The 25,785-nt window shown below is 52.8% G+C and overlaps 6 protein-coding genes across 6 annotated transcripts; 2 read left to right on the top strand and 4 right to left on the bottom strand.

Moving 5' to 3' along the window:
* Positions 1-70: 70 nt before the first annotated feature.
* Positions 71-4,749, bottom strand: QC764_403510 (uncharacterized protein). The gene is made up of 4 exons (XM_062946637.1): positions 4,360-4,749; positions 3,442-3,962; positions 1,966-3,383; positions 71-1,909 (listed from the first exon to the last, which is right to left on the bottom strand). Exons 2-4 carry the CDS (start codon positions 3,931-3,933, stop codon positions 415-417), a joined length of 3,405 nt encoding a protein of 1,134 aa, XP_062800358.1. The 5' UTR covers positions 3,934-3,962; positions 4,360-4,749; the 3' UTR covers positions 71-414.
* Positions 4,750-14,508: 9,759 nt separating this feature from the next.
* QC764_403513 (uncharacterized protein) lies at positions 14,509-15,811 on the top strand (the record flags this gene model as incomplete). Its single annotated transcript, XM_062946638.1, has 4 exons — positions 14,509-14,775; positions 14,846-15,111; positions 15,182-15,752; positions 15,809-15,811. 4 exons carry the CDS (start codon positions 14,509-14,511, stop codon positions 15,809-15,811), a joined length of 1,107 nt encoding a protein of 368 aa, XP_062800357.1.
* A 192-nt stretch (positions 15,812-16,003) lies between these two features.
* Positions 16,004-17,008, bottom strand: QC764_403514 (uncharacterized protein; the record flags this gene model as incomplete). Its single annotated transcript, XM_062946639.1, has 3 exons — positions 16,645-17,008; positions 16,303-16,589; positions 16,004-16,237 (listed from the first exon to the last, which is right to left on the bottom strand). The coding sequence occupies exons 1-3, from the start codon at positions 16,835-16,837 to the stop codon at positions 16,004-16,006; spliced, it is 714 nt and encodes a 237-aa protein (XP_062800356.1). The 5' UTR covers positions 16,838-17,008.
* Positions 17,009-17,494: 486 nt separating this feature from the next.
* On the bottom strand, positions 17,495-18,358 carry QC764_403516 (uncharacterized protein; the record flags this gene model as incomplete). The annotated part of the gene is made up of 1 exon (XM_062946640.1): positions 17,495-18,358. The coding sequence occupies one exon, from the start codon at positions 18,356-18,358 to the stop codon at positions 17,495-17,497; it is 864 nt and encodes a 287-aa protein (XP_062800355.1).
* Positions 18,359-20,008: 1,650 nt separating this feature from the next.
* Positions 20,009-25,737, bottom strand: QC764_403520 (uncharacterized protein). The gene is made up of 5 exons (XM_062946642.1): positions 25,283-25,737; positions 24,137-24,841; positions 23,614-24,083; positions 20,212-23,548; positions 20,009-20,175 (listed from the first exon to the last, which is right to left on the bottom strand). Exons 1-4 carry the CDS (start codon positions 25,423-25,425, stop codon positions 22,935-22,937), a joined length of 1,932 nt encoding a protein of 643 aa, XP_062800353.1. The 5' UTR covers positions 25,426-25,737; the 3' UTR covers positions 20,009-20,175; positions 20,212-22,934.
* QC764_403519 (uncharacterized protein) lies at positions 21,236-22,883 on the top strand. The gene is made up of 2 exons (XM_062946641.1): positions 21,236-21,459; positions 21,513-22,883. Exons 1-2 carry the CDS (start codon positions 21,367-21,369, stop codon positions 22,830-22,832), a joined length of 1,413 nt encoding a protein of 470 aa, XP_062800354.1. The 5' UTR covers positions 21,236-21,366; the 3' UTR covers positions 22,833-22,883.
* Positions 25,738-25,785: the final 48 nt, after the last annotated feature.

Genomic DNA, 25,785 nt, shown 5'->3' with positions numbered 1-25,785 from the left:
CCGCCAGCTGCTGAAGTGGACGGAATCACATGCAAATCAAAGCACCTCAACGGGCAAAACAAGCATTTGACAAGATAAACAGGATAAATATGTGTGTGATTAGCAATGTATCTACAGTACCAGCTAATGATCAACTACTTTTCCCGTCCAACAAGAGCTAACTCTGCAGCCTCTAACCGCACCTGAACATCAAACAGCGCTAATGAGACATCTATAAACCCGCAGAGTGCTTTGCATTCCCTCGAATCCAAACTCCGAACAGTTGAGGATGCCGCTCGCTCCCAAACCAACATGTCGCAGAAAAGATATATCGAGATGAAAAAAGAAGCCAGACGAACAAATGAAGAGAAGAGCAAAAGGCAGAGTGCCAAGGGGACAAAGATGTAGTAAAAGCAAGAATGTGAAGGACACGCTTCACGGAGCGTTGGCGATACTGGGGCATTCTACCGCCTTGTTCCAGGCCAACAGACGCCGGCAAAACCTCCTGGCTTGGATCTTTCCAGACTCGAGGCGTTCTTCAATATTGACCCTACCCAGTTCAAACACCAGTGTCAGCGTTTTATCCCCAATGAACTCGATCGTGACCTCGCAGCTGCCTCCCTCGCCACGCATGGACCGAGCCGCAGTCTTGATCTGCTTGGGGTCGATTTGGAAAGACGAGACAGCTTCTGGTGACCCCAGGACAGCTTTCAGAACCCCGGTAGTATGATCGTCTTCAATGGACAAAAGGGTGCCGGCGATCTTTGAGTTGAATATTTCTTCGTCGCCCGCTCGAATCACACCAATTGTGAATGTTTCCGGCTCTTCGCCCGCTTCTGTCTTGATCACGGGGAAAGATGTCTTCACCGGGAACTCGCTAGGACCATAAGCCTCGCTGGCAGAGGGCGTTGCCAGAGGTCCAGCACTAGGGGAAGTCTCCCTTGCGCTGGCCAAGGATACGGTTGGGGCTGACGCGGACTCGGTTGCCGATGGGAGGGGGGTTGGATACTCCTGCTGCTGCGGTGGAACAGGCTCAACAGACGGCAAGTGGTACACAAAGGCCGGTGTGGCGGGAGTCGTCAGTGAGGCAGGAGTCAGGGATTCGCTCTGAGCGCGCTCCTGGTCTCGCTCGGCCGTCGTCGTACTCTGGTGGACCGGGGCTGATTCGGCCCTGTCTGGCTTCTGACCATTTGCCACACCGGTGTTGACGACGATGGACGACATGGGCTGTGGCGATACGATGGGAGTCGCTGGTTGAGTTGTGGCAAGCACATTCTTACTCCGGGCATGGATTTTCTCCACTCGTCTTCTTTCGGTAGACGCTCCGGGGACTGGGCTCTGTCGGGAGGGTGGCTCTGCGCTGGACGCGGCGCTCCGTGAGTTGATGGCTGTGAAGCCAGTGCTCCGTGCAGGCGTCTCGAGATTGATGAGGGCCTGGGCGGCAATGGCTTGCGCACTGGGGTGTGGCAACTCCTTCTCGGTCTCTGTGCCTTCGTCGGGATTAGACACGCTCGTCCGGCGACTGTCAGCAGTTGCCATGTCGATGTCATTGGTAGAGTTGGACATTGATTTGGTAACAGATTCTTGGTCTGAATCCGAACCAACATCCGCCATCTCCACGTCGTGTTGCTGCAAGGGTTGCGAAGTCGCCGGCTGTGCGGTGGCCAAGCCAGCGGTCGAAGATGGAAAAGACACGGATGCGGACGGAGACGGGCTATCCGCCATTTTCTTTGGCAACGGGGTCTGGGCAGGGCCGACGGGCTGTCCCCTCGCAGTCATATCTTGTCGAAGATCATCGTAAGTTGGGTACTTTCGAATGGTTTTGGCGTAGTACTCTCGCGCCACCGCCGAGTGGGGAATCTCAGAAGTATCGCCAAAATCAAAAGGAGTCAGGTATTTGGCCTCAATCCATCCAAGTTGCCAGCTTTGCCTACCCATATTGTTAGCGAGAAGGGAAGAAACAGAAAATAGTCGCGACTGTCTTACCGGTCATCGCTATCGATGATGAGCACTGGAAATTCCCGCTTCTTCACGAGGGGGCCGCCAATCCCGTACCCTTCGGCCCATCCTTTGATCCTCCTCACTTGACCCTTGTCATCACGGTCATACTCGTAACACTTTGGAAGCGGACCGGAAAACAAGCCAGCGCTCTCCAGGGTGAGCTCCAACAGACCAGCCGAGTTCAGATTCTCCTCGTCCCACGGCAAAATCACAACAGGGTGTTGCTTTTGATCGGCAGTACAATATCCTGTATACAGCCCAGCCGGTGCTGGATTCGCAATCCCAGAAGCCGCCTTCCGCTGTCTGGAGGCGGCTGCGCTCAGGGGGCTGTTCATGGGGGTTCCATTCTTGTCAAGCTGAGGGAAGCCCTTCTTTGCCCGCTCAGTCTTGTTGAGCTGGTTGGCGTTGAAGGGCTTGTAGCCATTCTTGAAGGCTTCAATGACCATCCTGTTGTTCATCTCCATCAACTTGAAGTCGCATCCTTCCACAATCCAACCCAGCGTTCTGATAGCCTGCGTGTGCTCTTTAGACATCCTCCCGTGTTGAGCACTAGCCAAATGCTTCGCAGCCCCTCGGAGTGGGTGTTCTCCAAAGTTGACGCCGTGCTCCTCGCAGCGAAGGATATAGTAATCTCCACCATCGGGGAACTGGATAATAATGTGCTTGTACTCTGGGTTGCCGCCTCCCCACACCTCACTAAACTGGACTGTCCGCTGCGGACGGACATCCTCACTGGCGGTGGGAGTTGCGCGCTCGAGATCAGCACTGCTGGGTGTGTGATCTTGCTTGGCTCGTTTGACGTCTGGGGGAGCCGAGTCGGTAAGGGTGGCCTTTCTCTTGGGCTGCTGTCCTTCCTCTACCGGACCAGGACGATGCAGCTGAGGGGGGAGGATCGGAGGCAGAACCTGGCGTTCATGGGCCGAAGGGTTGGTGGGTCCGTCACTCTTGGGGTATGTCGGATGGAGCGGTGGCATTCTGCCTGGAGGTGTAGAGTACATGGCAGGACCGTAACTAGGGTTCCTGTGCCAGCCATTTGTTGTTGGCGCTCCTGGAAGAATACGACGGCCATTACTTGTTAGCTGTGGCTGTGGGGGAGCCATCTGTGGCATGGGATGGTACATATTCCGCATGGAAGACGAGACTGGCGCTGGGTGGGCATGCATGGATGATACCGGGGGTTCTCGGGACCCATTGGTCTGGGGTGGAGGCTCCAAAGACGAGCGCATTGTCGGGGGGTAGTGTGGTGCAATCGTCAGAGGCCCGTGTCTGACAGGCTCCGAGGAACCAACGAAGCCTCTGGGATAACCAGACACGCTTGGAGCCATGAGCGGCCCATGTGGATTGTTAGGCGGGGCGGTAGAGGATGACAAGATGGGCGGCTGCGGCCTTTCGGAAGCAGGCAGCTGGATATCCGATGAGCAAATCGACACAAAGTTCTGGGCACGTCCATCGAAAACTTACAGGAGGCGGCCCCGACGTGGAAGGCGGCGGCACATCGATATTCAACACGTTCTGCCACTGGCTGGCCTCCATTTCTTCATAGCGTTTCCTCAGGGCAGCCAGTTCCTCGTCATATTCGCGGTCCAGATCCCTGGCCTTGAACTGGTTTACTTCCTTCAAAAGCTTCACTATCCCATTGAGAAGTTCAGGATGCCCCTCCAAGGCGAGATACCTTTCTCGGTCAGTCCGAAACCACGAGTCGAGGTCCATCTTCTTGTTATCAAGCTTCAGGCGCAACTGCTGCTCATCGACCTTGCGACGCTGCTTCAGTTCCAAAATGTGCGCATAGTTTTGCACGAGGGGATCTGGTTCCCCCTTGGAGGTAGCCATTTTGGGGTGTGGGCTTTGTCGATTCCCATGCTGCCGAGACATATCTGATGGATGACCCTCAGGTTGCCGGCTGTAGGAAGGGAACTCTGGAGTCCTCGCATATGGTGAGGTTGAGGTGGTCATTTTGAGGCGCCGGTCTGGCGACACGGCATCTGTGATTCAGTGTTAGCGGGGGTTGACGGTGAGTGATGAGCGATGGGGGAGAAGAATGACTTGAATGAGATGAATGAGGCGAGATTGGCAATTGAGATGAGGTGGTAGTCGCTTCGGGTGAGAAAAGGTTCACCAGACACATGTTGCACCATGGCACCGCGAAATGCCGATGGTGGTGCGTGTGCAGGGATCCCGTGTCGCAAAATCATCACACTCGAGACGAGATGGAAGCTGGGAGCTGGGCAGGAGCGGTAATGTGAGGGTGAGGGTGAGGGTGAGGGTGAAGGTTAGGGTGGAGGTTAGGGTGAAGGTTAGGGTGAGAGTCATAGCAAATGATGACGACAATGATCATGTTAATGATGGGGGGGGGAGGGGGGGAGGAAGGAAGGAACTAACATATGGTTACTGCAGCAAGCGAGAAAAAAAAAAAAAAAAAACAACTACACGCTATGCATGCGATCGGTAGTCGACTGTCTCTGACCTCTTTGTTGTAGCGAGGGCGAGTAGAAACAACACGAACTCCTACCTCTAGATGGGGAGTGGGAGGGTGTGTATCGTTGGAAGTGAATGAGAGGTGATGATGGCAGGTGGTGAAGGTGTGAGGTGGTGGTGAGGTGTGGGGGATGGAGAAAGTGTAATGGAAAGTGTAAAAGTGTAAACCAGAGGAAAGCGGGAGTCGAGGCAAAACTTCGTGGTGCAGGGAGCAAGTAGTAGATAGCGAAATAGCGAAACAAATTAGAGAATATTATTAGAACAGGGGGGGTGAGTGGAGCAAGTGGTGTGTAAAGTGCCTGGCATCTTTGGTACGACGGGGCCACACAGTGCTGAAGGCGCAGTCCAGCAACGCGCCTAGGCTCGATCTGAGCGGTTGGCGTAAAAACTAGCGACCAGGGCGACAGGGGTCGTGACAGGTATAAGATTGGCGCTAAACAGGTGTTCCGGACCACCAGGAGCCCCCTAGCAGGCCCCTGCTCTCCCAGCAGCACCAGCACCGTCGGGTGTGATGATATCTGCAGTTGCTCCCCGTCCCTCTCGAATATTTTGACTCAGATCATCAAAGGGAGACAAGACAACAACACAAAAAAAAAATGGAGCATCTAGTTCGCCTCCTCCCTTTTTCTCTCTCCCTTTTGTTCATTTCAATCATGCAACACCCGACCTGGGCTCTCATGGAGATGGATCCTGATGACACCTTTTCAAAAAAACAAAAGCCGATCCATGCGACTCCCAGAAATGCGAACTGATCCACCCTCAAAGTCCCGGCATGGCAATTTGGTGCGCGCCCAGCTCCGATCTAATTGATGCCAGCGGGGGAATTTTGTATTTCTTCTTACCTGTTAGGCTCCAGCCACGATCCATCCAAAGTGTCATTCACTCATCCACCCCCCGCATTCATCAATGTCGTTCCTTGACACTATCGTCGAATATCTTCATCATTGCCGGCCTCTAGGTAATTGCCTTGTCGCAGAAGGGCAGTGAGTAGCGTTCCCGTCTAACCCCTTTCCGAAACCAAAACTGCTGATCTTCATCGCCAAACCCGTCGCCATCGGGTGTTTCATCCCCCATAGTCTCTAAACATCTCTGAGCCCGCGGCTATTCGCCATCCCTGTCTCTACTAGGTACCGACCGGTACGTGCGTACGGCATATCGACTCGTGCCATGCCATGCCCTCTCTATGATCTTGTCGCGATTAGCTGCCTGTGTCACTCTGACAAAGCAGGAAATCATAAACAGCTCAGGCAGAACCTTGGACCATGCAGCCAAGAGTCTTCCATAAGAGGCTATCCAAAGCCGCATAAGCAAGGTGCGCTTAGACGCCGCATAACCAATTCACGCCTGCAGGGGAGCCTTTTAGAGAAGGGGAGGGTGCACCAAGCGAGCTGGACCGAACCACGGGACTAGTTCCTCGCGTCTTGTGTGGATCGTGGGTCCAATGATGCCATTGCCTCGGATTACGTGGGTGACTGTAGTGTGTATGTACTCGGGGTACGGAAGTAGATTGGGTGATAGCGACGCCGCTGATTTGTTGCCAGCTGAGGAGGGCGACACAAGCGCTGATACTTTTGTCATGCGGTACTCGCTCGTATGAGCAAGTCGTATCGGCCCAACCAGTCACCATGACGGTTCCACTAGCTAGACCTATCATTTTGGCGATGTACATGACGCCACCAATATATAGCCCGACAAGCTGCATCTCGCGCGCCATTGGGCTTTGATGGCTCCCGTCGATATCACATCCATCCGCTCTCCTCCTTTTCGTCGCGCTCGCAAAACACCACTGGTATGATAACAACACAACAAGACAAAAACCCTTGATGCTGGGATTCGACACCAGCCGGAGTCGGACTACGACACTACAATTCCATCATCAGCTTGGTCGGGACCCAGAGGATTGGACCAAAAGCCCGAAACGCGCAAGCTTCGCCAGCAGGGGCAGGGGCGTGGTAGTACTCGCCCCTTGAGTGGAGATGGGAAAAGTCCGGTGATGAACCGTGGCGCCACAGAACTGACTCGGTGCCACCAGAACAAAAGATTGATTTCTAGGAGGCAACGAAAAGGGACCATATCAGCAAACTTTGTTGAGATATCTGGAAGCTCTAGCGGACGGTGAGACGACTAGCCGGCTGTTGAGTCGGGTATAACGTAAACCCGGCGTGCATCATCCATTCATCCCCAACATGGTGAAGCTGAGAGCCTGAGATGCACCGACTATGCACGCACACCAATAAGTGGATTAATCGGTGCCCAATGGTGATAGTATATTTACTAAGATCTCGATGAGCCAGTCAGACACGATTGTACGAGTATCTGATCATGATTACTGATTTTCTCTGTCCCGCGTAATTCCCACTTCCGTTCGCATCTGACATTTGCAGGATGTCAGAAAATGCCACCATCGATGACTGAGCTACACATACTGAATCTCGGCGACCTTGGCAACAAACCCCTCCGATTTTGTAAGGAAGATCAAGAGAACGTTGCGTCCCCCCCGTTATTGTTCGGAGGCACTGTTTGCTTGGGGCAACTGTCTCGAACATCTGGCATGCAGCGCTTCGGGTAGGGTACCAGCTTTGGGGCAACACGAGGTTTCGAAAAAAAAAATCCGGAAATAGGGGTCCGACTACGAATGCTTGTACGAGAACAAGCCACACCCGCCACCTTTGAACCACCACTTACGGCATGTTTACCACATGTGCTCGCAGGGAGAGCTTGGAAGCATATCTGACACACCGAGGCAGGGGTTGCACTACCGGGATTAACAGTTTCATCGGTAAACGTCAAAGGAAGGAAACGTGGAGAATCCCTTGACAGGGATGCTGCTTCTTGCGAAGGGGGGAAAAAGATTGTGTAAAATTGTACGTACAACTCGGCTGCTTCCGCGGATGGATTTTGGCATCACATGCCATGCTGGCGACGCGCGAGATTTCTTCATACATCTACGCCTTTAACATTGTATCAAGACTGGATTCCAGCTCGATGCACAATCAGATCCCACTTCCTCTTGATCATACCTACCTAAGAGAATAGAATTAACCATCACTACATGTAACCTTCAACTCAAACCCACGATCAACCTCAATCCGGATCTGTGTCATAAGCAAAATATCCCCATATCAATCCAGCCATAACCAAAGACACCCCCTGCGCCACCCTATTCTGAAAGGAGAGATTTTGTGCGCACTTTGGGCATATTCACAGTGCTTGGTCGCACAGTGCGACCAGCCAACACAACGTCACAATTTGACACCAACAACACACACAAAAAACGAAACCTAATACAATAAAAGTGGGAACAAAACATGCCAGTACCTCAGGGAGAACCAACCCATCTCTTGATAGGCTCACGTGTGACCCAAGAGGATGGATAGATGCGTGTAAACGCCGCCAGTTGAGACTTTATCTGCTATACCCGAGCCACCAAAACGTGTGCAGCTGCCATTCTTCTTCTCGCAGTAGGTCCACGCCCTGGGCTTGGGGCCAACCGCAGGGATCACACAATGCCGATGATGTTAGTCCGAAAGGGGGCATATGATTCGACAGCTACTACAGCAAATGTTGTTGGTGATTGCGCCATCGCTGTTACGCCTGCTAGCGCATTGTCGTTATCATTATCCCCCGAGTCTGTCCGGAATTTATAGATGATATATCCCGTCCGTTTGCCTTCTTGCATCTGAGCTGGCATAAACATAGCAACTGAAAGAAAAACCCCCTAGTCCAGTCCGTACCGCGAAGCCAAGGGCTGTTGGTTCCAACACACCGAGTCAGAGACCGCTATCATTCAAGCAAAGACCTTCTTCTGCCCCCCTCTTCTTGGCTCAAAAGCCAATATTCGATCTTATGCTCGGGCACTTGGCAGCAGCAACTTGTTGATTGTAAGACTTGTGTTGGTTCAACCCTTACCTTACCGCTGGAAAGACAAATTTCATGCAGCACAGCACGGGGCGGGCTATTGTAACACCAACTCTCACACATACAAAGCGTGGCTGTGGCCCAACAACTGCTGGAGTTGGGGTTATCTCCTCTGGGTAGGGGTTTTCGTCCGCAGGCCGCACGGGGGTACGCACAGGAAGAATGAACGGTCGGGAGCCGAGTCGGTGTCAAGTTGGGGTGCTGGCATTCTTAAAGACGGCAAACCCGTTTGATGAGGGTATATTGTGATGCGCTTGTTGGTCGTTTCGTTTGTCGGTTTACTTGCAACTTGTAACTCACACGATACGGGACTGGAATGAAAGCGTAGCACCAACCCCATCATCTGTTTGTTTTGCTCCCGTTCTAGAAAGCGATCCCCTCGCACAACAACATTGAACCTTTGCTGTCTGTATGCGTAGTACACGATGCCGAGTCCTTCTGATCTCACAAAAACACAGAGAAAGATACTGGTTGGTGTGATGCGGGCACAGGGGGGGGGGGAAGGGGTTGGGTTGAGTTTCACAAGGTCCGAACCCTTTCAATACTGATAATAATGTCGTTTGGCGGGATTGATCGATCCGAGCAGGCCAGTGCGATGAGCCGATAGAACTCGGGTGTAGGAGATGGAAGTATAGGTACTCGATGGAGATAGCATGGGCCGAAGAAACTCGGATGATGGCTACAAGATTGGGAAAAGTCCGAGGTTGTACCCTGTATTCTTGGTTTCTAGATGCGCATGTGGGGGGGGACATTATCCTTTACTCTTAAGGCGTCTGCAGAGGTTTGTGTGTGGACAGGGTGTAACATATCTGCAGGTTAGGTGCCGTCATTGGGTTATCATCCAAAGTCATATAACTGCCGCCTATCCGCATATCTATGGTAGATATGATGATATGGTTCTGGGTGGGTTCTGCATATACCTAGTCTATGATGTATTGTGCGTGCGGGCGGAGTGAGTGGCAGTTTGATGTGATGCATCATCATTATGCTGGGGGTCTTGAGTCATCGTTTTTTGATGCACTTCTCCAGCTTGTGCATACTGCCGATGGAAGAACCTGGGATCCAAAGTATGCCTGCTTAGTTTATTGAGTTTCCCTGCAGACCGCATTCCATGCTCGGCAAGCGTTACTTCTCCCCAAAAAAGGCAGCATCGCGGTCGGGGCGAAGTAATAATCAACTCGCCATGTACCTCCGCACCGAAAAGACAAAAAACAAGGTTTCAGCCGATAGACCAAGGCACCAAACTTTCAAACCTACCTGCCTAATCGTAGACGTCGCTCGACTCATAGGTAGCCACTGCAGCAAAGTCCGGTAGCTCGGCCCGGAACGGCCGAGCTAGATTATAACACTCCAGTCCCCCGCCATCTACTAATCTACGGTTCCTCTCACGGTGGCGTTTGTCTACCAACGATCAAAGTACCTTACTACACTACACAGAATTTTTTTTTGTTTCTGCTTTCTGGGAGATTCTATTCCATAAGTCCAGCCACCCGAAACAGTGCGAAAGCACACCGTCACTTTTTGACATGTGGCTGGCTGGCTGGCTAGAACCCTAACGCAGTGCATCGGTCTTTTCGTATCTGGGACACACCGCATCATATTGATATCAGATTTCCCACCCCAAACCCCAATTTTCCCTGACCCTAAAATCCCGCAACTGAACAGAGGACAGCAAAAAAAAAATACAAGATAAGCATTGGCCGGGGAGAGATTGGCCACTATCACATGGACAATTAAACAGCCAATTACAGCGGTGACAGCTCAGCTTGATGCAGCTATAGGTTGAACTGATGATTTGCCGGCCGCGCACACGCGGATCGAAGAAAACAAGAATGTTTCGAGGTTTACAGTATTCTAGTTGGTCTGTGGAGGGGAAAACGTGACCAATGTGATATGCAAGACGGAGCAATTCATTTGGGGGGGGGGGGAGATTTGAAGCGCGCGCGAGTGACTATTTCTATCTGGTCTGGTCCACATGTTCTCCTCATGCAGGTGGGTAGGTGTTGGAGGCGCCATCATCACGGGGAGTCATGGCGTTGATAATAATGATCTTCTTGTTTCCTGGGCAAAGCGGTATCTTTTGGATATCTAGAAGATGTCAGCGGTCATGGGAAAGGGAAGGTGAAGATGATGACCTGGCCCAAAGGAGCTGGCCACATAGACCACCCCCGACGGGAACTTTGTTCACGGAATCCTTCGAGACCGGAGGAAGGAGGAGAGACAGGGACAGGGCATGAGGCCATAGTCGGGACGCGCTAGGCCGGACTAGGGCAATGTTGGAGATTCCGTTGGCGTCTTCTTTTTTTCTTTTGCGTTCTTGCGACTCGTCCGGAGAGTCCGCCGGCGGCGCCCGACAGGAGGCCGAGACCAGGACTCACAAATACCCGCCCCCTCCACTTCTCGGATCATATCTTCACGATTGTATCGACAAAAACAAATCAGGGAAGCTGCTATTTCGGGATTCGGATATACCGTAGCATTTCTCGACTCCGTAGTTGGCAGTGGTCTAGTCAGCACCAGCCAAAATCTCTGCTAGCGTCGACTTGGGTAATCAATGCTCCCAAAATCGGCTTTTTGTTTAGCGCTTTTTGTAATCGTGTCATCTTCCTTTTTTTTTCGCTGCTAGCCAAGACCCTGGTGTCATCCACACCAACCACCCGCATCCATATCTACCCAGACTGGCGGCGCTGAACTTGTGGAAGGAGGGAGGACCTGGGCTAAGGATTGAAACGTTGGGACGTTGTCTAACTGGATTTGGGGGCCGCGGAGTCCAAGGCATTGGTCTTGGTATTCGATAGATTCTTTTTCCAGCTCTCCAGCCGTTGGGTCATTGCGATCTTGTTCAAATTGATAGCACGCACACAGTGCGGCAATCCCATATCTATCTGGACAAGGTCACCATGTGGCAATATGACCCAAGAAATTATCAGAAGCCCATGTGTACGATCCGTTGTACAGTCTGGGTTACCATCGTGTAGCTAGAGCAGCAGAGCTAGACCCCCCCCCCCCAAAGTTGGGTGCCGACAACCGAATGGGGTTTGCTTGGCGATATTTAAAATCATGAATTGTTTTTCTTGGGTGGTGGGAGTCGCAAGCCAGCCGAAGCCGGGGTCCGAACTGGCGAACATGAACATGGACGATGCATTTTGGCTCGCGATCCTTCTCTTTCCGGAAATTAACACATGCAACCTTGACGGTGAGCTAGGGTGACAAGGACTGGAGGCTTGCACATGTTTCTTGCAGTTCCCATGTTTCGGGTGTTATTCCCGAACTGGGGTTGAAGTGATTGGGAATAGCGTCATCTTTTCCAGAATACGGGACTGGATGGGGTCATATCGTGATTCATGTGTGTATAGGTAATGTTGCGGGTTTGGTTGTAAGCAATTGGCATGATTCTGTTCATTGCTGATATGGGGATCAGTCATGATCGGTCATCTTACTTGGCTCGATGGACATTGGCTGCGTGGTATCGGATTATAGACACGTACCAGACATACAGATTGTTCAATCCAATCTGTACCCATCCGGGGCAAACTTTCTACAGCCTGACGTCCGAGAATACCCCCCCCCTCCACGGGGCACACGACCCCCCTGTGGTAGGGGTCTCCTGCAAGGCGGCCACAATCATCATCAAATGTTCTTCTTATGGCTGGATTGGGATATACGCATTGCCGCAATGATAATGCGATCGCGGTAAGATTTTTCCACTCGGCGGTGCTGTCGGTGTGTGGCACTGCTTCCAGGTATACATGCCGGCAGCATTAGAGATCAAAAAAAGAATGGGGCAATCTAGTGTCACTTGCTGGAGTCTTGATAGGTCGATTGGGGAGGGATTATGCGAGACCGAGAAATCGGAGAAGGAGAAGGTGTGCGGCGCAGTCTACGTGGCCAAGGGTTTGTTGCAGCATGGCATCACCTCAGGATGTCAGCTTCCGGGCCTAGATAGATGGTGGAGTGTACGGAGTACGCGCTTCCTTTTGTGAACTCTGGTGGGGGGTGGGGGGGGCATCTTACCCTTCCCATATGGAGTAAAGGTGGATGATAACTCGGACTTTTCTCTTTTTCTTATTCCTGCCTGGACGACTTGGTGCTTATGTGGTGATGGGCGCTTTGTTTTGCTCTTGTTTCGCATGTGATGGCATGCTACACTCCTACGCCCGTCTCGATGCTGTTTCTAGTTTCATTCTCGACAATCAATCTCTGCCCTTTGTTGTACCTCGTCCGATGTCGTGTTGTCTTTGGTCAAATCGAAATTTGTGTACAGAGAGTGATTGCCCCTCGACATTTTCAGGTAGCACAGGCTGCGCCGCAGCTGTCACAGATAGAGTACACGAGCGGACTCATTCGCACACGCACAGGATGTGTGTTTACGTGCATAGTGGCTTCATAGGTCCCTGTTTCTCACAGAGTGGTTCCACGAGACGTCCACAAGGTTCCAGCCAGAACTCCGTGTAGGTCCAAACCCATCCCAGTTCGAGTTTGGGTCCTGAGTTCAGGTCCTAGCCAAGATGTTAGGAGACGGATGGATTTACATGCCGTGTTACCCACCCGTCCAACCAACCACCCACTTTCATCTGTAACCTGCTGCAGAAGGAACGGGCCTGGCTGTCTTTCTACACTCTGGGCGGTCTTGGTCGTAAAGCACTGCATCAACTATTGAATGTGGAGGTCATAAGTCCGATGCATAGCGACACTGGTATCGGGCACGAGGCAGAGTGCGTCAACAGCTGTCGCGGAGAAGAGCCTTGGTCTTGTGCAATGTCCCTGATAGGATATGGTTTATGTGATGATATGCAATGCAACATGACGGAAACACGATATACGCCGGATCGTCGCCCCCTTCTTTGATTGGTTTCTGTTGTGACTGTACTGGCAACTCATCAGCGGCGGCGGCCCGAGAGTACGCCCTCGATATTATACGCAATTATATCGGGGGAGCACAGGTTCTACATCTACCCTACTACAGGGCGCGGGTTGACTGTGGTCCTTTGAGATGAATGCAGACTTTGGCGGCTGAAGGGCAGATCGATTCGGCTCTCTCGTCCGAGTCTGACGCAGTCGGATGATGGTGACTTTAGGGGGTTAAAAAGCAAGAAAAAGAAAAGACTGTTTGGGAATTGGCAAGATAAGAGCTAGATGATGTGATTGCTGACCCTTGTAGTAATAGACGGTGTGACATGCGGAACCCATAACCCGGCTATATGTAGCACATGTGACAGTGTTGGCTGGCATTCATGTTAGCCGTCGGTGTTTAGTGCTGATTCCCATCGTCTAGGCACCCATGGAGTTGTGTACCTAGGCAGCGAGAGGGGTGTCGAATGTCGATCTAATACACCCCTGCAGTTTGATCATGGCTCATCATTACATGTACCAATAGCTATTTAGGGACGGTATGGACTATTCAACAAAAAAGCGCGGAAACAAAGTTAGCACTGTTGACTTCAAGAGCTAAGTGTCATATCAACAACAAAGCAGCTTTTTGGTATGATGTGCAGATTCGGAAAGGCAGTATGTATGAGTTATTGTGAGCACGGTGGGTTATTCACGACATCGAGTCCAAAGATGCTAGTATTTGATTGACTTGGGCACAAGGCGACTGCCACAGCGTCTCACAGATCCAACTCAGATGCAGAAAGAGCAAACGTAGTCTACTGCCGTCTCAGCGAGAATGATGCGCTTCAATGATACTTGGCGATGAGATGCTCTTGTCAATGTTGTGGTTACCCCTTTTTACCCCTGAACTAAAGGTCCTCCTCAAAGTTGTGTCAGCCTCGGGGACTTGATTTTGATTTTTGAAGACGAGAGAACAATGTAGTTTGCCCTCCTTTTGTTCAGACTTGCAACAGTGTTAGTGTTGTGGCTGGCTACCTAAGCAGCATAAAGACACCTGCCGCGTTATGTTTCTTTGTTTGCCCTGGGCAGAGAGACTTTGTCAACCCTCGGGGACTTGCGAACCCCCGATTTTTCATTGTGGTGATTCTGACTCTGATCTCAAGAAACAAAACAGCTGGACTCAGACTTCAGGTCATCCTTTGCGTTTTTGAACATACTATAAGCTTGCTGGTATCTGTTTCCCACCAGTCTCTCCCTCGTGATAGTTCAACAAGTCCAACGAACCTTTTTCAGCATCACAGGATGGGTCCTAAAGGAGAAGGAAGAAAAACGACGCCTCTTCCCACGCCAACATGGAATTTCGCCAAGGTTGCTAGTGAGGTCGAAGAGTCAGGCAACTCCACGAACTCGCCTCTCAAGTACCACACTGGCGGTATAGATGACGTGAAGCACGACTTGCTCGCCCTTAAGAAGGGCGAGGTATACTCACGAGACGAGTTCTACAACCGAGTCAAGGCCTGGTACAAGGCGGAGATCGACCGTGTCCTCTTGCTGGAAGACCACAAGAGGGTATTGTACCAATTGTTGAATCACATCTTGCGAGTAGCGCAGTAATGCTGATGGCTGAACGTGGCACCAGGCGCGCGAAGAAAATCACGGGACAAGAGTCTATTGCGGTCTCTCAGAACCAGACGGCGTAGACTGTCTGCTACCTCCACGCTCGAGCACAGATAAAGTCCAAGCCCCAACGCGAGTCCAACCCTCCAGGGCAGCAAAGCGCAAAGTAGCTCCTACTACCGCTGCCCCAGCCACCAAGAAGCGAGCCACTGGCCGAAAGAAAAAGGAGGACCAGTTACAGTACTTCCCCTTGGTGGGAGGTGATTACGAACTTGACTCGTACGATCGGTACGTTGTAACCTGAAAGGCACCTTTGCAATTCTTCACCAGTTTCTACTAACTCTGTGTCATGCAACAGGGAGCGTGCCATCATCCGCTGTGATGGATTCTTCAAAAACGCCCCCGACAACGACGTATCCATCTTCATCCTCCGCGTCTCGCGCTATATCGCCAGCGAAACCACCCTGATCCACACGAACGGCTACATCCGCAGGCGAAAGGCAGGGAATCTCCGCTGCGCCTTGGATTCCGCTCTCAAGAGAAAAAAGTACAAGTTGCCAAAAGAGAGCAAATTCCAATCCGCGGCGGTGGTGCTCCCTGACGAGGACTGGGTTGACGAGGACCAGTGGGGGCCACGTCTCCCACCTTTCCCAAATGCAGGGAAGACCTACCTCGTGGAAGAGTTCTTGGAGGCCAGTAAGTCCACCGCTGAAATTCCGGTCCCGGAGGTCAAGATGGAGATTAGTCCTACGCTGGGGAAGTGGCCGTCTTCTGGTGAGACGCGTGGAGGCAGCCGGAGAAGGAAATCTGTAGACCTTAGGTTGTGGTGTCCGACTGAAGAGGTTGGTCAAGCGAGGGAGAAGAGGGAGAAGGAGTTGAAGAGTAATCCGAAGAGGGCGATATTGGAGAAGTTGGAGAGGGATTGCACGGTGAGTGTGGGTGGATTGAAATTTGCGATTGATTTGTGTGAGTCTGAGATGGGGAGTGAGGATGGGGCGAGGTTTGTCATGTTGTAGTGTTTCGCCATCAATCTTCTTGGGTGTATCATTGTTGGTTCTGTAAATTGTGTATACTATTAAAAAGGACAAAATAAAAAACAGTCCAAGTTTTGCTTCAAACTATCCTACCTTACCCCTTGTTACCATCCCTCCTACCTATTTCCCCAACAACCACCACCCCTTTAAACCCTCCCAGCCCCAAGCCTCAACCCAATAGGCCCCAACCCCAAATCAATGCTAATCCCCCCAGCCCTATTCCCTGGCCGTCCAATATCCCTAAGGATGCTGCTCAACCTCACCCGTCCACTAGTATAATCATTAACAACCTTGTCAATCGTCCCCGTAACCCTCAACACCTCCCTCCAAGTCCCCGCCTCGAGACCACCATCAACGCCTTCATCAATCGTCTTGGCCAACTAACCCCACAGCGTCAGCAAATATCCAAACACCCCCAACTGTCCCTCAAGAAGCTACTACTCACATCATAAACCGCATCCCCCCACCTCTCCAACCCCCGTCCCACCTTGCTCCCAACGTTAGAGAACAACCGTCCAAGTCTACTCTCATCGCCAATACGCTCATTCAGCTTCTTGGCCCGGTCAAACAGATTGCTGATAGCCTTGTCGATATTGCGGGCATCACGGCCGGTGTACTTTGGCTCGCGGCCGCGGCGGTCCTCGTCCATGATGGAGTTGCGGTCCGAGGTGGCGGTGGAGGCGAGGTCTTCGAGGCCGTCGACTACGGTTGCGAAGGGGCCGCGTTCGTTGTCTTTGAGGGAGGTTAGTAAGGGCTAAGGGGAAGGGTAAAAGACTGGCTAACATACCCTTGAACTGAACGGCGGCGCGAGTGGAGAGGTCACGGGCAGCCGGGATGAGGTCCCGGGTGGAGCGGGTGAGGAGCTCGAGGTTGCGGATGACTTCTGAGGCCGGGAGGCGGGCTGCTTCGGCCGGGGCGGCGACGGCGGCGAGGCAGGGGGTTGTGGAGAGCCCGAGGGCTAGGAGGGAGAGGAGTTGCATTTTGGGCAGGGCAGTACGGTGAGGAGAGAGAGTGGTGTACGGGGTGAGAAGGTGAGAGGAAGGGAATGATCGACGAGAGGGTGGATTTATACCATTGTAAAGGGACTTCGTTGTTTTGAAGAGAGAGGGTTGACATGATTGGAACGGAGACTAAAATGATCATGTCTTAGGTTTTCGTCGGGTTGTAGAGACGGTGGAATTTGGTTCCTGGGTTAAACGGACAAAGGCTGGAATGTGGACGGCACATAGCGGTAAGATTCACGATCACGGCCGCGATCGACGGGAGGAAAGGTCCGAGACTAGCATGAGGGAGAGGTAAAAATAGAGGTTCCCAGAGTGCCTGTTTCTTCTAAATACCTGTAAATGCAGACATAATATGGAGGGCCATTTACATCCCGGATATTCTGTCTACACAATGATCCAAATGCCTCCTAAATCGCATAATGCCCAGCTGCTGTCCTCTAAAGACTCGAGTCTCATAGACACCAAGAAGACCTTGGCTTCCCTTGGCTCCCTCCCAATCCACCCTCCTCCGAATTCCATCTGACAACCAGAATAAGCCCGAACTTGTCAGGACTCCGTCTGTCCCGAGCACAACTCCCTATCCACTCAGAAACTTCCCCATGGAATGTCCAGAATACCCCCTTAAAGAGGTGATCACCGCCTCCCACCCACAGTCCCAGCTCTCATTGGCGCCGGCCCCGCCCCCCTCACATCCTTCCCGCTCGGCGTCAAAAGCATCGCAATCCCCAAAGGAATCGGCAAAAAGAACGGCAAAGGGTTATACGGACTAGCCATCATAGTAACCGCATAAGTCTGGTTAATCTGCGTCTTTGTCGCCTGGTCCACCTGCTGGGTTATCGGCGGTCTGCCCCCTACCCCTCCTCCACCGCCATCCCTCCGCCCATGATTTTGTTGCTGTGCTGAAGGACGAAGATTGTGCCGTTGTGGTTGGGGCTGGTAGGTTGGTCCAGAGGGGCGACGGGTATGGGTTGGTGCCGAGGGTCTCCGTGGGGAGGTGTTACTGGACTGCTGTTGTTGAGAAGCGGAAGGGCGCCGGTTGTGCCCGTCTGGTGCTGAAGGGCGCCGGCTGGAGGCGAATTGGCCGATCGACTCCCCTCCTAGAGAGGGACGTCGCCTATGGCCTGTGGTGGTTTCTGTGGCGTTAGAGGGCCTTCGGTTGAGGGATTGGGCTGTTTGGAGGGGTCGGGGGGCTGCGGAAGAGCGGAGGTCGGTTCGCTCTCTTAGGTTGGAGGAGTACGGTGTTGAGCGGGAGCCGGCAGAGGATGGGATAGGTGAGAGGGGTGCTCTGGGGTCGATGCGTTCACTGGCTGATGACGAGTAGGGGGTTGACCTTGACGTCTGTTCCTGTTGAGGTTGAGATGACTGGGTTCCAGCTGTGGTGTTTGAACGCTTGAGGTCTAATGGCTGGGGCGCAAGCTTGCTCCTGGGGACTCTGGGGAAGGCAGAGCTCCCTGGACGGGGATTGGTAGAATTTGATCTGCGCGGGATTGTAGACATGTTCACGGCAATGGAAGATTTAATGTGGAAATTGAGCGATGTGAGTTCAAACCTGAAAAGACGGAAATAGTAGATAGCTGCTGTTATTTATGATTGGGGGCTTCAGGATGAGCTTGATGGCTCACTGGGCGATGGCAATGTGGCAGAAGCATATCGTTCGATGGGAGCTTGAAGCGATTCAGGGGCAGTTTCAACACCCTTGGAAGCACGAGCAAACGTACGATGCAAGAACTCTTGTGCCTGGAAATGACACTCACCAGCAGTGACCGTGGGGATTCTGGTTGTCTTTTTAAACCAGATTTCAAGGAACCGCCATTTTGGAATAGCTTCTATAGCTGCACTGAATCTATTTACTCAGCGTCTTTTCTGGTGCCATTTGAAGTTTTGGGGCGCCTTGACCACCTCGAAAATCAGATGGATCTGTGACATGGCCATGGATCCAACACGGCGCTCAGCCTTCCTGACTTGGGTCCAATGACAGTTCGTGTGCCGCGGCATGAACGGCCATCAGTTTAACATTCCGACCCCGAAAGGTGCCGGAACCATGACGAATGGAAACCGGTGGCGACCGAATCGGAACGGACGACCCACCCCCGGCGGTTTGCGGCATTGTGGACCTCGCATGTACCACAGCGTCGTGGGGGGACCCGAACCATGACGCCGTTCGCCGCCGTGAATGAGTGAATGATTGGCGCGCGTAAGGCCGGTGACCCCGCGGAAACCTCTTGAAAACGCTCGATCAGCTGAATCACCATCTCCTTTGGCTATTCACCACAGATACACTAGCGGTGGGATGACTGGCGTTGACTGGATGAAGTTCACGCACAAATATCGCAGACAGGGGTCACTTTTGGTGGGGGATGACGCAGCTGATCGGCCCTGGTGGACCGTGGCACAGTGACCCCGCACTTTCAACTTACAAGTGTACGTCAAAGGGTTCACGCGTGAGAGGTTGAGAAAGCCTAGAATCTTTCATTTTCAGGGTCTTGTAATGGTTCGCTATTCGTTCACCCAGTCCCGGTGTTAGTTTGGAATCGGTAAATAACCCGATCGGAAGACAAGCGTTGTAGTCTGCCCCAGGAACATTGTGATCTGCCGTACCCCGCTGTTAGGGCGAGCGGCCATATCACAAAGCAATCTCTAGCAGTTAGACGGTGACCTCAACGCCAACGTCCAACGCCAGAGCTCGCCTCAACATTCCGTTCTCAGTATCTACCTATCTTCTTTGCCTTAATCAATTCCCGTTCCAATTTGTCATGGCCATCCAATAACACTCTGCCCATCTGACGCCTGGTGGTCTGGTCACCAACAAATCTAGGTTGCCAAGGGGGTGGACCACGTCTCTAGCGCTCCCCAAACAGCTGCATCCCGCACAAAAGACGCACGCCATGATCCGCAGAACCGGCACAAACCACGCATTAGGTGGCATCCGGTTTTTTTTTTTTGCCATCGTATCTGCTGTGTTGCCTGCGTGCCTGCCTCTTTCTCTTGTCCCCCAATCCGCCAGATCTCGGTGTATAAATACCCGCTTGATCTCCCCTCATTTCTCCCTCTTATTCCACCATCAGCTTCCAATCATCTCACACTCATCAATACAAAACCAACAATTAACTCTTAACCAACAAACCCCAAACAACTATCAAAATGGGTGGCTCTTGCAACTGCTCCGGCTCCGCCTCTAGCTGCTCTTGCGGCTCTGACTGTATGTCACCCTACCCCATCACGAACGACCTCTCCTCTCCTGTCTTTCACATTATTAACAACTCACCTATAGGCTCCTGCTCTGGATGTAAATAAATCATTCCCTCACTCACACACAACACACACACACACACACACACACACACACACACACACACACACACACACACAACACAAGTTTTGCGCGATACCCTTTTTTCACACTCTCTTCAATCAACACACTTTGTTGCCAGCATGGCATAGGATATCTTGGGTCGGTCGGTCTGTTAGTCGGTTAGAGTTATGATGGGGACACAATCATGAGAATAACACAACTACTTTCCTTTTGACACGCTTTGTCTTAGAAGTGAATAAACTTTGTGGAAACCATTTTCCCCATTTTCTGCCCTCCTGTGAAGTGTACATTAGCTCCAGTTTGCAGTTAGGGTTATGTGTGACACTGCTCACATCCTCCACCCACCTCACCTTCTCGCCTTCCAACATCCCAAAAATGCAAACAATTTCCCATATTTATACTCAACAGTCCAATCACAGGAGAGATCTCAAACTTTTCATCTTTCTCAATGACACACTAAAAGCGAGCACCAACAACCCCTCACATCTCACATCCGGCCCCACCACCCACCGACCCGACCGGCCGGGCACGGTCCAAGCCCGGCCCCCAAACCAACAACAAACCACCCGTCCCTTCGGCCAAGGAGTTGAGTTGGTCCTGCAAAGTCCACCACCGCCAGCAACATCAATGTTTGCTTCTCTCCCTCGGAATTTTCCCATTGGTCGCTTTCTCGGACTCCACAAAACCATTCTATTTTTCCTCCCAGCCCGCCCAGACGACGACCGCAAATTGACCACAGCTTGTTTTGAGTGACGAGATCTACTGTACATATCCGTTCCCCCTTGCCTATTCCCATGACCAGGATCAAATGTAAGCTTAACAGAAAGCTGATGCCGAAAAATCCCATTGCTCCAAGGAGCCCGTCTCCTTGGGTGGCCAAACCCGACAACCTCACATCTGATACCAGACCAAAAGTTCGCATAATAACCAAAAACATTCATCCACACGGGGACGGGAAGGATTTCCAAGATTTGTATACAAAGCCACCTTTTATAAGTGATACATGGCCCCCCCAAGTCCGAGCCCGTGTTCACATGGATGTTCTTGTCCCCCTCTTTTTGCTTTCCCACTCTTGACGAACAGTTTGACGACGGGAGCAGCTAGCAAGCGATATACAACACACTTCCGGGAAAGAATGCAACATAACTGAGGATCTCCATCGAAAAGCAACCGCAGTCGCAGCAGGCAGCAAATGAAGACCGGTCGATTGCTACTTTCGGTTACTGTGGGCGTGATAGCACGTGTTGATGTAGTAGCGACGGTGGTGAGGGGGAGGACGGTGGATGTAAGTCTTCGTGTGATCCGACGCTCATGGCATTCATCAACTAACAACCCCAGCCCGCTATCCCACCAAGCAACCTCCCCCACGAACCCATCCACCACCTGTCTCCCCGACAAGACCAAGAACCAGACCCCCCGCGAAGAACGACCATAATAACCGCCCGCACAACCATCACCACCCGCCTGTCCTCCCGAACCCCATCCCCTTCCTCCACAACCGAAGATGACGATACGACAAAAACTGATGACACTCAAACAACCACCAGCGCGGTAGAAACCTCCACAACACTCAGCGCAACAGAAACCACCTCCTCCGCCGCAAGCGCCTCCTCCTCCGCAACTGGACCACCCCTTCCCCCTTCAGAAGAGGGAAGCGGTCTATCCCCCGGCACAGCAGCCGGGATAGCAGCCGGGGCAGTCGCAGCCGTCGCTTTCATCGCCCTCATCATCTTCCTCCTCTGGCGCAAGAAAAAAGGCGGGATCCGCGGTGCAGTCGTCACGGCTGATTACCCTGACACGATGAACATGGTTGACAATACCAAGCCGCAGCAATACCCTGAACCGACCCTTCCAGGTGATCTCAGCAGTAGGAACGGTTCTGTCACAAACGATGAACCCTTCTTTCACAAAGACGAGTACGCATTCGCTGCCGCGGGCGCGAGGAGGCAGTCGAGTTTCTCTCCGTCGCAGGTTGGTGTAGCGGTGGGTGGGAGTCCGGGGGCAGGGGCAGGGGCAGTATGGGGGTACCAACGGGAAGGGCAGCAGCAGTATGGGGCTTACCTACCCCCCCTACCAACACAAGAACAACAGAAGTTTGCAATGGTAGGATCGCCGGGTCAAGAGCAGCAGCAGCAGCAGCAGCACATTGCCTTTGCCCAGACTTCACCCGGCCAACCCCAGCAGCAGTTTGCTTATGCCCCGAATCAGGGATACTACCAACAGCAGCAGCAGCAGCAGCAGTACATCCCCTCCTCTCAAGTCGGTGACCTCGACGCAAACGGCGTGCCCTACCGCCCAGTAAGCGCCTTCACAGCTTATCCTTCCCCAGGGCACCCGGTCCTCCCGGTGTCGCCCCTGACGCCCCACCGGCAGTCGCTCGGTATGGCCTCACAGGCATCACCGTATTATCCGCCGCACCCATCACAGCCATCCCGACCACCACAGGGCCCAGAAAATGTTGCGAGCCCGAATCTACCCAACTTCATGATACCCGGGGGCATCAAGTCGAGAGCGATGAGTTTCAGCGCCTCACAGCCGCAGTATGAAGGGGAAGCAAGGCAAGAATGGGCAGCACCACTACCACCAGTACCAGCAATGCCCACAGCCGTGGCTCTGACCTCACCCCCTCTCTCTCCCCTAAGGAGAAACCCTGTATAGAACCTTTGTAACAACAGAACAGTCGCGTAAATAAAAGTTGTCCTCGTTCAAGTTGCCGTGATCAGTTGTCCGGTGATGTCAATACGATGCTGCCGAGCAAGCTTAAGGATCCCAATTCATATCGAACAACCCCGCCATCCACGCCTCCGGATCCTCGGCATGAAACAACGGCAAGTTCAGCTCATTCGCGTTCCCCGCATCCAGGTACTGTTCCACCGAGCTCGAATGATGCCCCCCGCCGTTCAGATCCACCCCGTCAATCGCCGCCAGCTCCGCCACCCACCCGCTCTTCATCGTCCGCAGCATCATGTTAAACTTGGTGAACCCATCCTCCTCGATCGTCGGGCCCGAGTCTAGCCTTCTTTTGGCGGAGAGCTCCTCAAAGCCTAGCTTGAGCTGGTCGCAGATCCGTAGCAGGTCGAGCTTGTTGCGGACGGCGCGGCGGTCCCAGGCGGGGTCGTCGAGGACGGAGAGCCGGTAGAGGGAGAGGAGGCAGTGGGCCATGTGGCACCAGTAGCTGAACGTCATGCCGATGTAGACGTATGACGGGATGGAGAAGTGGCGGTCGAACCAGTCTTTGATGGCGTTGAGGCAGGCCTCCATGGCGGCGTAGCGCTGGAGGTCGGGGACGGTGGTGGTTGGGGAGATACGGGGCTTGGCAACGGCGGCTTCGTGGATGGCGAGCTCGGTGTAGGAGATGTGGCTGAGGATTGTGTCTGCCGTGGTGTTATTAGCATTTGCAGTCCTAAATGAAGAGAGAGACGAGGGGAGTAGACTGTACCGTTTTGTTGCAAATGACTGGGGAGCTGGGTCTTGACGTTGGTAAGCTGAGTGTGGAGGGCCGAAAGATAGTACGAAGGTGGCGCATTGTCTATTGACTGTGATGTGGCCCTGTTGAGCTGCTCGACGATGAGTTGAATCTTGACCTGAGCAACCAAAAGATCATCCCCTTCCCACTCGTGCCGCTGGGTAAGGAACTGTAAGCTTTCTTCCATGTGAGACGTCCAGGTTAGGGCGTCCAGCCTCTTTAGGGAATGAGATATCTGAGATGTGAGCAGGAAACACGCCAGCACGGCTCGTCGTTCCTCCATCGTCTTTTCTCTTGGTGGAGGGTGGAAGGCCGTCTTCAAACACGCTGAAATGTACGGCTCACTAGGAACTTTGTTCAAGCCAAGATCAAATACTAATGACTTTGCGAGCGATGCCAGAAGGGAAAGGATGGGTTTTTCCCGCTTTATGTGATAATGAGTCCTGCATCTGGGTCAGCACCTTGCCTATTCAGGTCAGACAGACGACAATCCCACCAGCCCATGATGACCAAGAGGCCAAAAAGAAGGTCTAAGCTCTTCTCATGTTCCATGACCATCTTCTGGGCAATGAACTTCTTGATTGACTCGCTCATCACAAGACGTCGATCCGCGTTCTTGGAGGTGACAGTCATGATGCTGAACCACAAAAAGGGATATGTTTTTCGAAGCCGTTGCTCCGTCATGTTGGATGGCAGGTATACAAATGGGAGGAAGATCAACATATACTTTCTGAACGTCACCAGTCCATCAGCAGCCTCGAATGGACTTGGCTGATAGGTGCAATACGGTATGGCTGGCGGCTCGACCGGCGGGGGGGTTGGTGAGCGCGGTCCCACATCTTGAGGCTCAAATACGCTGCCAAGGAGAGTACCGCGAGCGACAGGCGTTGGACGGCCTTTTCCATGAGCCGGATGACAATCTGGTAGCTGGGGAGGCAAAACAGCAACTGGCACCGGATGTGGTGAATGATCACCCGCAACACTGGCCGCCGAACGAGCACTTGGTGCCGGTGTGCTAGAAGCAACAGACGGCTCACCTGGAGAAGGAGCCGTGCCACCCGGTCCGGCCTGATGACGGAGAAGAGATACAAGGTCCTCTAGCTTAGCCTCAAGCTGGGCGGCACGGGAGACATGGGTACGCTTGCCATTTCTCTTCCTGACCGAGACCGATGGGATGCACTCTTTCCGTAACCGATGACATCTGGTTCCATGTCAGCGTCCAAGCAATGGATGGAGCAATGTGTCAACGAAATAGAGGGGACCCCATGGGGAACTGCAAGTGGAACGACGATCACCGAAGCCAACGGCGGAGTTGAGCCTCGTCCGGACCTGTAACCCGGACCCGGTGCTCCGGGACACGGAGCCGCCAACCTGGGACGGGATAGGCGCCGTGGGGAAATGCGGGCAACCGCATACCATCATGCACACCTAGGTGGGGACTTGACCCGTCCCGGCACGGCGGTTTCAGGCTGTTTTGAGCAGATGACCAATCCCGTTCCTGTCTGTCCAACGGTCGTATGCTTATAGGATTCAAAGAGTACAAACAGAAGACGTTGAATAAACAGTAGGAGGCAGTTGAGCCATCACAACTCGGCCGAAAGTCCTCTCGGCCATTATTAGAGTGAAAACGGTGTTGGCCTACCTCTCACAGTCGGCACCGACGGTCCGGTAGATACACCTGCACTTCGCCCTCGCACAGTTTGTGCAAGCCCTCCCGTACGGGGCCGGCATCCCATTAACCGAGCCGTTAGTTGTCGTCGTTGAGGAGGACGATGCTGTCTCCATGATGTTGGAGGAACACTCTCGGAAGGGTTAGGGTTGAACGCTCAAGACGTTGTGCTGCTCAAAAAGGGGCACGCAAACCGAGAAAGGAGACGGGCACGGTTTCGGCCGGAATACCGGTTTCCGATATCCCACACGGTTGAGAGAGAGCGCCAATCTGAACGAGGAAAACTAGCAACGTTGAGAGAAGGAGAGTAAAAGAGTGACAATGGATTCAGCAGCCGGAATGGGTGGTATCGAAGCGCATTGGAGGAGGATTCGTGGCCATGTTGAATGAATGGGATCTCGATGCAAACTTGCCCGGTGAGCTCGGAAGTCGGGAAATCTCGATTTGTCCGAACTCCGCTCCACATGCCTGTGGAG

This window comes from Podospora pseudoanserina, chromosome 4 (assembly GCF_035222485.1).
Source record: "Podospora pseudoanserina strain CBS 124.78 chromosome 4, whole genome shotgun sequence".
Taxonomy (NCBI): Eukaryota; Fungi; Ascomycota; class Sordariomycetes; order Sordariales; family Podosporaceae; genus Podospora; species Podospora pseudoanserina.
The sequence above is the reverse complement of the archived record's forward strand: the minus strand, read 5'-3'. Positions and strand labels throughout refer to the sequence as shown.